Source organism: Lepidochelys olivacea, assembly GCF_965140295.1.
Source record: "Lepidochelys olivacea isolate rLepOli2 genome assembly, chromosome: 10".
NCBI classification, from domain to species: Eukaryota; Metazoa; Chordata; order Testudines; family Cheloniidae; genus Lepidochelys; species Lepidochelys olivacea.
Genome location: NC_140420.1, coordinates 31,244,392 through 31,257,882, shown reverse-complemented (window position 1 = coordinate 31,257,882; position 13,491 = coordinate 31,244,392). Strand labels below are relative to the sequence as shown.

At 42.7% G+C, this 13,491-nt stretch overlaps 1 protein-coding gene across 2 annotated transcripts in view; it reads right to left on the bottom strand.

Moving 5' to 3' along the window:
- GSG1L (GSG1 like) overlaps nt 1–13,491 on the bottom strand; it is a 123,269-nt gene that overhangs the window by 35,554 nt on the left and 74,224 nt on the right. Inside the window, exon 6 of one of the 2 annotated variants that reach the window (XM_084641830.1) lies at nt 2,853–2,920. The exons of the other annotated variant lie outside the window; for it this stretch is intronic. Within the exon in view, the coding sequence (XP_084497956.1) occupies nt 2,853–2,920 (68 nt within the window). The remainder of the gene's footprint in view (nt 1–2,852; nt 2,921–13,491) is intronic. 2 annotated transcript variants of the gene reach the window in all.

Below are 13,491 nucleotides of genomic sequence, written 5' to 3'. Positions count from 1 at the left end.
GGTTACCTGAGAGATTCTCCTCTTAGAGTGTGCTTCTGCAACCCCTTCCATTCAGCTGGTGTGTTCAAGCTGTGTCCCTAGAGGGAAGTGTCTGAGTAGGGCTGGCTGGAAAACAACAAGTCTGTTTTGTGAAAAATGTTGAGGTTTTTAGATTAGTTTTCTTTCTGATGCAGAACAAACACAAAACTTTCACAAAAAAGAGAGACTGATCCCAGAATAGCCAGAGCTAACTTGCTCAGGATGTGGGAAACCCAATTTCATGCTCCTGCTCTGAATCAGGCAGAGCACGGATCTGGGTCTTTCACATCCCAGGTGAGTGCCCTAACCACCAGGCTATTCTGCAGTCAGTTTCTCTCATTTTGACCAGAATTTCTCTCCTGGATCTGAGAACCCTTCCCAACAAAATTTTCATGGAAAGCAATGTGTTTCTGTGACAGGTATGGCAACTTCTTGCCGTATCCTGGACAAACTTTATAGAATTAAATTAAACATTGTTGAATTAAGTTTAAATATCTTAGAAACTCATTGTTTTAAAAATGCAAATATGTATGTGTTATCATGGGATTGTATGTCATTTGTCTTGGAGACATGACTAATATAAGCCTTGGGAAGCATTATGAGCTTCAATGGACTGTTCTAAACAATGGCTAAGACAAAAATGAACTGTTAGTTGAGTAGGTTTCCTAGGAAGTACTTGGGAGGAGGGGAATGCAAATGCCCACCTCTGGACTTGCTCTTTTGAATCTCTGCTCTGGGGAGAGGACCTATTCACAGGATCAGATGGCCCAAACGAGTGACTCACAGATTCATGAGTGTGCTTGTTCTGAGCAAACAGCTTTTATGAACTTGTGATCACAGAAAACCCTCTTGTGGGGGTTTGAAGGACTGTTCACTGGCCAGACCCCTTGTTGGAGTTGGGGTGATCTCTGGTAAGCTTATTAGCATGCATGTAGATTCTTTTATTGTTTTCATAGGTTTTCTCTGAAATGCTTTTACCTTAAGAATGAATGTGCTTGCTGAGAAAGAGCTGGGTCGTAGCCTAACTGTGTCAATTATACTGTTTACCATCTCTGAGGAGAAAAGTAAAGCGGGCCTGTTTAGGCAGTATGATTTTGCTGCGAAATTCACAGAGTAGGCAGGGAGCCTGGAAATATCCTGGTCAAGAGAGAGAAAATATTGTGTCTCTGCCCAAGAGAGCTGAAGTCTGGGGAGCTGGAGGCCTGAGAGTGGCCCTTGCTGGACTACAGCAGGGAAATATAGGTGCAGTTGCCCTGAATTGTGACAGTTTCCACAAAACATATAGTTTTTAACAAAATGCCATTTTTTGATGGGGGAAAATACCAGGTTGTCAAAATTTCAAGCAGCTTGAGGATTAAGGGTGGGGAGTTCTCAGTGTGGGGCTCAGCTCTGGAACACCTCACCTTATTGAGTTCAAATTTGTTGACATTTAAGGAACAATGCAAGGCTCTCAAGTGTTTTCCTCAAGAGGGCGGGGTGGTTGTGCATGTGTGCATGATATTGGGGTGGGGGGATGAGAGAGAAAGAGAATTTGGATGTGCATGTGTGTCCCAGAACAAGGTTAGGATTCATGTTATACTGATATAATCAGAAACACAAATAGAATAATCAGAAATAATCAGTTTTGTTTCATTACACCTCAGCTATATGGAAATGGAAAAAAATATATAGTTTGTGTAATGGATCCACAGCTGACATGCAACTCTTTCAGCTCAAGTGCTAATCCGCCTTTGTGATACCAAAGCTGCCTTCAAGCCTCAGTAAATGCCAGTAGATCTGATGACCACCACCATCAAGAAACCATTTGTGGAGAATGTAAGTCCGTGGAGCTGCTAGGACAAAACTGTAGAGGTATCACTGTCCTTGTTATTATCAAGGCTGTGGACACTGAGATGTGGTTGTGCATTCTGCATCCCAGTAAAACAGAGGAAGTGGAATACTCTCAGGTTTCCAAATCTCATTAGTATTGGCAGGTCACTTCCGGGAGCTCTGCCAAGCAGCGTTCCCTCCAAGAGGCTTTTCCACTCTGCTGAGTGAGGATTCTCCAGCTTTCTTTGTGAGAATTCCATGATTCTTTTGAACACAATGCTATTTACCATAAATAAACAACATCTTGCTATATCCGTGTTTGTATTTGCTGCATATTGAAGGGAAAGAAGAGCATTCATTATGGGCCAAACCCTGAGATCCTTACTCCCATGTTCATCAGCAATGAGACAGAACAGCTGGCTAACTCCCATTGGCTACAGTAAGAATTTTGCCTGAATAAATGCTGAATAAGATTAAAGTAAAGACCTATTGATTTGTCTGTATAGTGACTGATGAAAGACTGCAGGAGTTGGCCCAGTTGATTCATATTAAAGTTATTATTGAATAATACTTGCTTTCACTGATTTTATCTATGAACGGTAGATATTCACCGCATGCACCAGTGTGGATTAGTGTCACATACTGATGAAACATGTACAAATGTTGTACATTATTATTGCATGCTGAATATTATACAGTTATAATTTTCTAAATTAGTGCTTATCTTGAAAAATAGATGTCTCTGTAGTAACGGCTGCTAGAGATACTATATGGTATATCATTGTAGGACAACATTGCTTTGGATGCACAGCTAAAATAAACTTCATGGGATTGTGCACAGTTCAGTTATTTTTCATTATTCCTATTTGATTAAAATTGCACATGCATGTTGGCTATTTGATTAAATTGCAAACATGTATTTGTCCCACCTCCCTACTTGAACCTGTATCCAAACTCCCAGGAACCATTCTGGGGGTTACATAAACCATCATCTATTAGAGACATGGAGAGCTGTGTTCACTTACTATTTGGGGAGCAGCTATGGAGGCACTGTAACCTCAGATCCCCATCCTCATCCCTCTCCTCCTTTGTTCTGGAAAAGAGAATATAGAAGTAGCATCTTTAACAGAAACAACGGCTGTTCCCAAATGTACAGAAAGGAAGAGTCAAAATCAATAAGAGTACAACATACCTGGGCTCTTCCATCTACAGCCAGCCAGGCCCATTACGGTGATCCTAATGGTCTCAGGAGGGACTTGTTTCCATTGGCTTTGCCCTTCTCAGGGGAAAGCTTATGTACAGAGGCTAGGGGGAATGGGAATTGGGGGGAGGGGGTCACGGCTGCATCTCACTCTTCATGATGAATCTAAGCAGCAGGAACTAACATTGTACAGTACATGTGTTGGAAGTGGGTATGTTAATGCTACACCATTTATATGCCAGTCCATGTAACTTTCCAGAAGGAACAGCTCTGCAGATGTTCCCTTCCATGCTTTGCAGAATAAATCCAAGGCAGAACTTTGCACTTGTACCTTGCATGCCAATAGGAGGCAAATAATCAGATTTGAAATTCCTGATCATTTGTACTGTCAATGGCAGCTACTGGGTGCTCAGTACTTTTGAAAATCAGGGAAGTTATTTAGATGCTTAAATATAGACACTAGAGCCAAACCTTAGGCATCTCTTTTGAAACTCTTGGCCAGAATCTTCACATCTCTTTGTGTATGCACCTGAAGCTCTTGCAAACAAGAGGGATTACAGTACACTAGTAATTTTTCCTTAAGAGCCCACACAATAAGAAAAAATGCTACATGCACATGAGATTATAGGAAATGGTCATACTGAAAGGTAATTATTATAAGGGGAACAGGAGCAAACTCTGTGGTGGTTTACAGAATTCTTTCATTTCTAACATTTGTTTCCAATTGTGCAGAATGTTCCAAACATTTAACCTTTTGGGCTGAAATTTCCCAGACTCAGGGTGAAATCCTGGCTCCACTGGAATCAGTGAGACTTTTGACATCACCTTCAATGAGGCTAGAATTCCATAGATTCCAAGGCCAGAAGGGACCACTGTGACCATTTAGTTTGACTTCCTGTACAACACAGGCCAGAGGACTGTCCCAAAATAATTCCTAGAGCAGATATTTTAGAAAAACAGCCAATCTTGATTTTAAAATGACCATGATGGAGAATCCACCACCACCCTTGGTAAACTGTTCTGTTAAAAAATGTACCCCTTATTTCCAGTTTGAATTTGTATAGCTTCAACCTGCAGCCATTGAATCGTGTTATACGTTTATCTCTTAGACTAAAGAGCCAGTTATTGAATATTTGTTCCCCATAGACTGTAATTAATCACTCCCTAACCTTCTCTTTGTAAAGCTAAATACATGGAGCTTCATGAGTCTATCACTGTGTGATGGGGCAGCTGCCCCTCACTGGCAGAAAAGGGGTTAAAAGCAGCCCTAAGGAGACTGTGCTGGAGGCAGCCAATTAGAAAGAGGCTGAGAGAAATAGCCAATCATGGCCCGGCAGGCTCATATAAGAAGGGCTGCATGGCAGAGCAGAGTTTAGTAGCTGACTGGAGCTTGATGGGGGAAGACTAGGCTCTTAGCAGAAGGAAGGGGCACCAGCACCTGGGACAGAGCAGTGCTGTAACCAGGGACTGGGGGAGCTAAAGAGAGCTCCTGGCTGGCTGCTAGGGCCTGCAGGCTGAGGCCCTGAGGTAAGGGCAGAAGAGGGTGTTGGAGCCGCATGGGAAGCAGCCCCGGGACAATAGGACTACAATTGCCAGTGAAGTAGTGATGGGACAGAGATTGCAGGTGCTCTGGAAGGGGAGAACACAAAGCGTGGTGTGACAGACAATGTCACTGAAGAGGATGCTGCAGTCCTGGGTGTGGTGTTGGTCCTGGAACAAAAGTGATGGGCTGAGGCACCACCAGAGGAGGGTGCTCTGGTGAGCAGAGCTAATTTCCATGACAGCTGGCAGGAGGTGCCGCAGTGGTGAGTGAGACCCATCACACACTAAACACAGGTTTCAGAGTAACAGCCGTGTTAGTCTGTATTCGCAAAAAGAAAAGGAGTACTTGTGGCACCTTAGAGACTAACCAATTTATTTGAGCATGAGCTTTCGTGAGCTACAGCTCACCTTATTGGATGAAGTGAGCTGTAGCTCACGAAAGCTCATGCTCAAATAAATTGGTTAGTCTCTAAGGTGCCACAAGTACACTAAACACAAGTTTTCTAGTCCTTTAATCATTCTTGTGGCTCTTCCCTGAACCCTCCCCAATTTATTAACATCCTCTTTTACTCAGGGCTTGTCTACACTTACCGGGGGATGAATGAGTGGCAATTGATGCACTGGCGGTTGATTTAGTGGGTCTAGTGAAGACTCACTAAATCAACTGCAGATTACTCTCCCATTAACTCTATACTCCACTGGATGGAGAAGAGTAAGGGGGGGTCAGTGGGAGAGTGTTTCCTGTCAACATTGTGTAGTGTGGACCCCATGGTAAGTAGGTCTAAGCTACATCCATTTGAGTTACATGATTCCCGTAACTCAAATTGCATAGCTTAGATTGAATTTCCCCTGTAGTGTAGACAAGGCGTCAGTGGTCTCTGCCAGAAGGTGAGTTTTTTCTTTTTGGAAGCTTTGAGCAAAAGTGTTCAGTCATTTGGATGTATGAGGACAATGGGGGGAAAACTAGAACCCCCACTTTCCTCATCCCAATTTTACAGATAACTTAACACTAAACATTTCAAATTTAGTTGCTTAAAGTTATCCACTACATCACAGTGCCTCAGGAAAAATGTACTGTAATCTATATGCATAGTCTGTCTGTAAAATGGGTCAAGTCCTGCATGATACCATTTCTCAGGTGATTTGACAGCTACAGCTGGGAAAGCTTCAGGTAATGCAAAGTGTCATGCGAGGCATATTTTAGAAATAAGAAAAACTTGAGCCACAGGAAAAATCATAGATATTTAAGGCCAGGAGGGCCATTATAATCATCTGCTCTGACCTTCTGCATCACACAGGCTAGAAAACTTCCCCAATTGAAAGTTGCTCTGTCTCTTTACCTTATCAAAGAGATGATTAAGGAATGACTTGATTAGTCTTTTAAATACCTGCATGGAGAACACACATTTGATGATTGGCTCTTCAATCTACCAGAGAAAGGAATAACATGATCCAATGGCTGGAAGTTGAAGCTAGACAAATTCAGACTGGAAATAAGGTGTAAATATTTGGCAGTGAGGATAATTAACCACTGGAACAATTTACCAAGGGTTGAGATGGATTCTCCATCACTGACCAATTTAAAATCAAGACTGGATGTTTTGGGTTTTTTTTAAAGATCTGCTCTCAGCATTATTTTGGGTGTAGTTGTCTGGCCTGTGTTACAAAGGAGGTCAGACTAGATGATCACAATGGTCCCAAATGGCCTTGGAATCAGAGAATCTATGAATATATTCTTTGGCTAAGAATAACCAAGTGTCCTGATTTGAGAAATACTGTCCAAGATAAAAATTGACCTGAAAAGCATTAAAGTCATAAGCAAATGCCCCCTTGACTCAACAAGAAGGTGTTATCCTATCAAATTGCATTCTAATAGTTGCTATAACACTTATCAAATTAGCAAATCTGTTTTTGAGGTTTCAGATTTTAAAAAAAATCTAACTAGCACCTCAGCAAACTTATAAAATGACACACACACACACACCCTATTCACACTTAGAGGGGAAGTGACAAAGCACATTGTCACCAGGGCCATATTTTACTTAATGAGATTTAAAGCTAAGTGAGACACACTGGTTTGCAGTATATTTAGGCCCAAGTTGTAGTGGCTGAGGGAAAGGTCATAGTAATGCAGCCACCTACACGCTGGGCTCCAGTGGAGGGCCTGGAGTTGGCTAGAACAACCTAGAAAGTGGGTGGAGTTGTAGCTAGGAAACGGGGGGGTAGGGGCTGGGGTTACTGGAGGATGATGCACTGACTTGGCCTGCCTCCTCAGTTGGGTTCCTAAAGAGACCCACAAGGAAGTTAAATCCACTGTCTGAGAGTGTGCATGAATATAAATGAGATAAAACCCACTGTTTATTGCTTTATTAAATCTTGAGGAGCTTCTAGGCTAGACTCTCAGCTCGTGTAAATGGCAGTAATGCCATTAAAGTCAGTGAAGCTATACTGATCTACACGGGCTGAGTGTCTGGTCCTGTATCTTTTTTGCAGGATATGTAGGTTACTGTGGCTCAACTTTGTCACCTTAACTGGACACATTTGACAAATAACACATTGTTGACATATAAGAGCATGTAGACACAACATGTCCCTTTTCTGCCCAGTAGGAGGATTGTGTCAATACATATAATATAGAATACATCTTAAAAAAAATGAAAATTATGTGTTATGAAGGCCCTTTCCAAACTCTAAACCAATGACATTCTAACCAGTGCTAGAATGTGGTCTGCCAAGGACAGTCCAGTGGGTTCTGAGCTTTTTGCAAACCAATGAGCAGACTTCAATTTCTATTAAAGACCCCACCCTTCTGTTACCCACAGCATGAGAACCAACACTTCATGACAGGCTTAGTTACGTTGTAATAGTCACAATAATAAACACAGCCCTGTAACTGCTTTTACAGGAGAGGATTTCTATTATGAAGGATTGTAACAGGGTGCACTGAGTAAGAAGCTAACTCATCACCCTGTCACTTTAATACCCACGAGTATATATTAATTGGGACTTAATTGGAAGATAGGTAGTTGACAGGGTGTCAATTAACTGAGTAGAGCTACAGCTGAAAGGCTAATTGATGGGGAAGAAATCCCAACAGGTGGGATTATATAAATTGACATGAAAGATGCGCTAAAGAGGAGGGAGCCTGAAGCAAGGCAGAGGTAGCCAGCACTGGTTGCTGTTAGTATGGTGCCTGTCCCTAGAAGCAAATGGGGAAACTACCTGTGCAATGTAAATACATATAACACTATAGGCTGTGGCCTGCTGAAAGAATACAGTAAAACATGGTACTGATGAAGGAAACCTGGCGTGATTGTGGTCTGTGATTAAGTCCTGAAAAGACTCAGGGGATGACCTCATGACAAGGGGATAGTGGAATCGTTTATTGGTATTTAGAAACAGAGGAAAGACCAGAGCAGAGAAATGCTGTGAATCTGTGTATGGTACAGACAGACTAGGAAATAGTTTTCATAATATCTGGTAATATAATCAGGCTGGGTTATAAAGTTAATGGAATAGTTCTCTCGACTGCTGGACTCCTCCGAGTTGCCCACCCCCCTAGAACAGCATAAGGTAAAATACTCAATTAGCTGTTCCAGTCTGAATATTCCTAGAGCCTTCACTCCCAAGAGGCATCATGCTTTATGCAGGGAGAATTTGCTTTGCTTAGAAGCCATTGCTTAGAAAGTTCTTCTGCTTTGACACTGTTGGCTTGAGCTCAACATTTTATGCCCTTTACTTCCTTGTGACCCTCCTATTTATAAAATCTGGGAGCACCTGGGACACTAGACTTTGCAGTAACACCTAATCTTTAGAATTCTGAGTAGCTCCTAATTTAATTTGCTTTAGGCTCTCTCACAGTCCTGTCATTTCAGTTTTGGGAGCATTGGGGGAGATTTTCAAAAGTACCAAGGTCAGTTTGGCCTAACTCCTATTTGTGCTGTTGAAAATCTCCCCCTTAGTGTTTGTTCCAAGGTGTCTAAAAAGCTTTGCAGGCACAGCCTAAGGACAAACAATTTGGCTAAGGCTTCCAGAACTGTTGTTATGGAAGCACTGGCCCTGCTTCATAGTTATGGCTGAGTTGAGTTTTGTACTTAGAGCAAGGATGCAACCATGACAAATAGACACATCCTCCATAAATGCAAAGAGTAAATGCTGTGCATATAAAATGAGTTTTCTGATCATGTGCTAGTAAATCTGTTTATTAGTTTGAGTTAAAACTAATTAGAAAATAGGTCCCTTAAGAAACTTAGCACTCAACTGTCAGACTCTCCTCCCGCACGCCCCCCCAGAGATCTCAGTAATGAAATAACACTTCAAACATGCAAAGTTAATAGTGATTTTGCCTTTATTATTCATAACTGACAGTTTTGTCTTCAACAGGGGCTAAAGAATAATGTAGCAATTAGAGGTGGGCAAAATTTTTCACATCAAACTTTTTCACATCAAAACAGATTTGATGACGCCAAAACGTTTTGCAAATTTGTCATTTTCACTTAACTGTTTTGGTCAGGGAAAAGCACCTAAAATACCCAAATCAAACACTCCCCTGTCCCCCCAGAAAACTAAATGTTTCTTCTAACATTTCAAAATGAAACATTGATTTTTTTTAAATGACTGTTTCAAAATTTCATTTAGCTTAATGAAAACATTAAAAATTAAATTGTTGGATTTTTTATTTTTGTCAAAACAAAACTTAATTTGACCCAAAACAAACTATTTTTTCTGTTTGGTTTGCTGAAAGTCAAGTGTCTGATATCAAACAAACTTTAATTGTTCAGAATTAGAAAACCTAAAAAAATCCATTTACCCAACTCTACTTGCAAAATAGAGAATTCTACAAATAATTGCTCTTTCAAAATGGATGCTATCTTTATTTTTCAGCATCTGTGAAAGATCAACATCCATTATGCAGGAAAATGACCCTTAATCATTATTTCTTTTCACTTCATTGCACTAGGTCCGCTCAACAGAAAAGGAGTGGCGGGAGAGAAATTAAGGGGTGTGCACGTGTTCATATGTACCTCTGTGGGGAATGTGGGGATAGGTGGGAAAAACTGTATGCACACATGAATGCAGGGAATTTGAGGAATGGATAATTTGGTGAATGTGTGCATAAAGGAATGGAGGGGGGATGCAGGAGTAAATAGGAATTTGATGGGAGGAGGGTGCGGAGGAATGTAGAGGGTGCAGGAGGGAGGGAGAATTTTACTTATGTATGTGTATGCAGATGAGGGTATGGGCTAGAGGAGGTGTGGCGAAAGGTGTGTACACTGACTGACTTGTGATCTTCTGATGATACAAAGCATCTGTAAACCCAAGGTAACTAGCCAGTACATGTTGGCTGCTTTGCATTGCTCCTGACTGGCAGAAATTATCCAGAGCATACTGGTGAATCTGGCAATAAATTACCAGATTACTGTGTATCTTCAGGTCATTAGAAATATTACATGGTTACATTCTCTTTGAGTTTCTCATTCAGTATCCACGTGAATTTAATACTTTAAAATAAAGGAAATTAAGATGACATTGAGGCTCAGAGTACATAATGGTAAAAGTTACATGAAGACTGTAATTATCCCAACACCTGTATAAGGAGTGCTTGTGGCAGGGTAAGTGTGTGTGTGGAGGATGTGTATGTGCTCTAGAAAGGGGGTGTGAGTGCTTGTGTGAGCATTGCATATAGTTAGGAAAAGCTTTCTAGTTAAGGATTGAAAATACCAACACAGTAAAGGCAGCTAAACTCTGGAATAGGCTTCCAAGGAAGGTTGTGAAATCCTTGTCACTGGAGGCTTTTAAAAGCTAGTTAGACAAACACCTGTCAGGGATGCTCTAGATTTACTTGGTCCTGCCTCAACACAGGGGACTCGACTAGATGACCTCTCTAGGTGCCTTCTGGCCCTACACATCTAGCATTCTATTTTATATGAGATGCTGGAGTGTCTGGGGTGTGGTGAGGTATATGTGAGAAGAGGAATTGTCTGATTCTGGAGGGAGTATGAGCTGTTTGGGTGTAAGGTGGGACATTTGTACATGGAAGAGGTGGTTTGGGTCTGGAGGATGCATAGGGGTTGGGCAGTGTTTGGGGTGAGCATGGTGGGGTGTGTGAAGGGGGTTGTCTGGGTCTGGAGAGTGTGTAGAGTGGTATGTGTGTAGTGGGCACATATGTGGTATGGGAGGGTTTGGTGTGTGTAGAGGGGGAGGGCTGAGTCTGCAGGGCATGTGTATAATGTGGGTGTGTCTGGACATGTAGGGGTGTGTATGTGGCAGGTGGGGCTGGGTTTGCAAGGCATGTGTGGGGTGTGGTCTGGTCTGTGTGGGTGTGGAACAGGAGTGTGGTGTGTGTGTGTGTAGGGCTTGCGTGCAGTGTGGAAGTACTTGGGGGTGTGGCTTGACGATGGAGTGGTCTCAGTTGTGGTGTGTTTTGTCTCCTAATGTCTTCATAATACTGTACAGTCCAAAGCATGATGAGAAGAAAGACCCCTGTCAAAAACCAAGGAACAAATCTTCATCCAGGTTCTGATCTTCCCAGGCAGGAAGATCTGAATAGCCTGTACCGAGCTGGGCATATAGCCACATGGCCAGTGTGCTCTGGCTAGAGAAACAATCTTCTCCCCTAAAGAAGTCATCCCATATAGGGGAGAATGAGGCATTAAATGAGATAGCTACATGGTTTCATGAACACCTTTGCCATTATAAAACACCAACAGACTGTTTCTGGGAGTATGCCCTGTATGTAGGGAGGAGGCCTAGAAGTAGAATGTCTGTTTCAAGCACATGGTGTGATGTATTCAGCAGTTCTGATGTAGTCACACACACATTCACGCTCTTCCTCCAGAGTGCCCCCTGAAAGACCACTCAAACCCACATTCCCAGTCCAGTGAACTTTTGATTGGAGAGCAATACCTACAGCAAGGGGTTCCCCACACCAAGAGATGTCCCACTCATTCAATCTTTTTAAAAGATTAGACTATTGCTTCCTTCCACAAACTAGAAGCAACTTGGATTTTGGAGAGGGAGAAACAGCGACCCTGGAACTTTGAGCATTAAGAAAAGTTCAATATTGCTAATGTTCTGCTACAAATGGGATAAAAAGCACCATCAAAACAAACATGCAAGGGTTAGAATTGTTAATCTGCTATACAACTCACTTGGTCTGCTTATCATGCAGGAAGGACTGGTAGTGATGCTATATAAAATTGCTTAACACTTCCTATTATAATCCCATTTTTAATCACTTATAATTCTGCCACTTTAACAGTTCAGGCAAAAATGTTCCATTCTTGCTCTCTACCTCAGGGTGAATTTTCCTGGGAAGACTCACCAAAATTTAATTTGACAAAATTAACTTTTTAATGACTCTCTTTTAAAAGAGCTAGCACCTTTTGGAGCTTGTAAATTGTCTTGCAAATTGATGTCAGAGGGGCCTTTTACTGTTCTAATAAAACTAAATGTGGCCAATTTATAAGCCTCAAAAAATCACCATTTGTACTGGCTGAGTAGAAGTTGTCATAGGTTTGCTGCCAAAAATCTCTGAACAGTCCATCTGCATTAAGCATGCTGCCTGGCCCTGCTGAGGCATCTCCAGCATTTGGAAAGAACCATGCCTCCAGCCAGGACAAAAATGGCTCATTCCCCTCCTGCTCTCTGCCATCAATATCTCTTCACCTATGGGAAGGTGCACCACTTCTAAACGTGTGCTCCCATGCCTTGCTGAGCAGCCTGTTTGTTAGCTTCCCTCTCCAGATACCTTTTAAGCTAATGAAAGGTACACTGAGCAGGGAATCTGGAGACTAGTTCATATCTCATCTCCTTCACTGACGGACATCAATATTTCTAGGCTGCTTTTGTTTTGAGCAAGGCCTTTTGCCCTACCTGAGGGGGAAGGCAGGTATTCCTGCAATTTCAGATAGAATACAGATGTGTTAAGGTCACTTCCAGCAGAGCTGGGACTAGAGTCTAGCTTTCCCACGACGGACTTCCATCTTGGCCAGTGAGCCACCCTACTTTTCGGAAAGTCTGCCAAATCTATGTGCTTGTCCATGCTGTACGTAAAATCGAAATTCTCACATATGTAACCAACTGTTTGAGTGTGCTGAGCCTCATGAGTCATTGGAAAAAATTAGCTGCAAGTTTTAAGTGTCCAGCCAATCCACAGTCCAGCCAGGTGACCAAGGCAGGTCTATAGGTTGCTAATGAAAGCAGCTACTCAAGTCTGCCCAGTGTTGCTACCTGGTTGGGGATGCTCCTTGCTAGCTGGCAGTTCTGATAGATTGCATCTGCTCAACCCACAGTTGGTCACTTAGCTCTCCTGATACTGTTTGGTGTGAGTCAGCATTCTCTATAGCAGCTGACCTATGAATGATCACAACCTACCTCTGCTGCCATCTCATGTGGTTACTCTTAACGCAAGGGGTAGCAGTCTGTGCTGTGTATCTAGATTAAACCCTGCTGCTGATCTATGTGGGGAGCTGATACACTGGCACATGAATTCCTTTGATTTTTCATTGGCCACAAGCATGACAAGGGAGGGGCTGTGAGTGTATGGGGAGATGGGCAATGGACTGGTGGAAGGAGGGAGGGGCAGTGCATGTGTCTGCCTGAGTAGTGTGTGGCAGATGGGCACTGTGTGTTTGTGGTGAGGAATGGGGGTGATCTGTGAGGAATGAATGATGCCCATGCAAGGGGATGGGCAGGTTCAGTGTGGGAGAAGGATGGGCTCTGTGTGGGGAGGGGAGGAGATGGGTTGTGTTTGCAATGGGGTTGAGCGAAGTAGGACTGTAAGGGATGTGGATGGTTTGCGAGGGGGATGATGGCTGGCCTGTGTGCAGGGGAGCTGGGCAATGCCTATATGCTGGGAAGTGGGGGCAAGGGATGTCTGTCTCTGCAGGATGTGTGGTGTATTGGTGGGGAAATGGGTG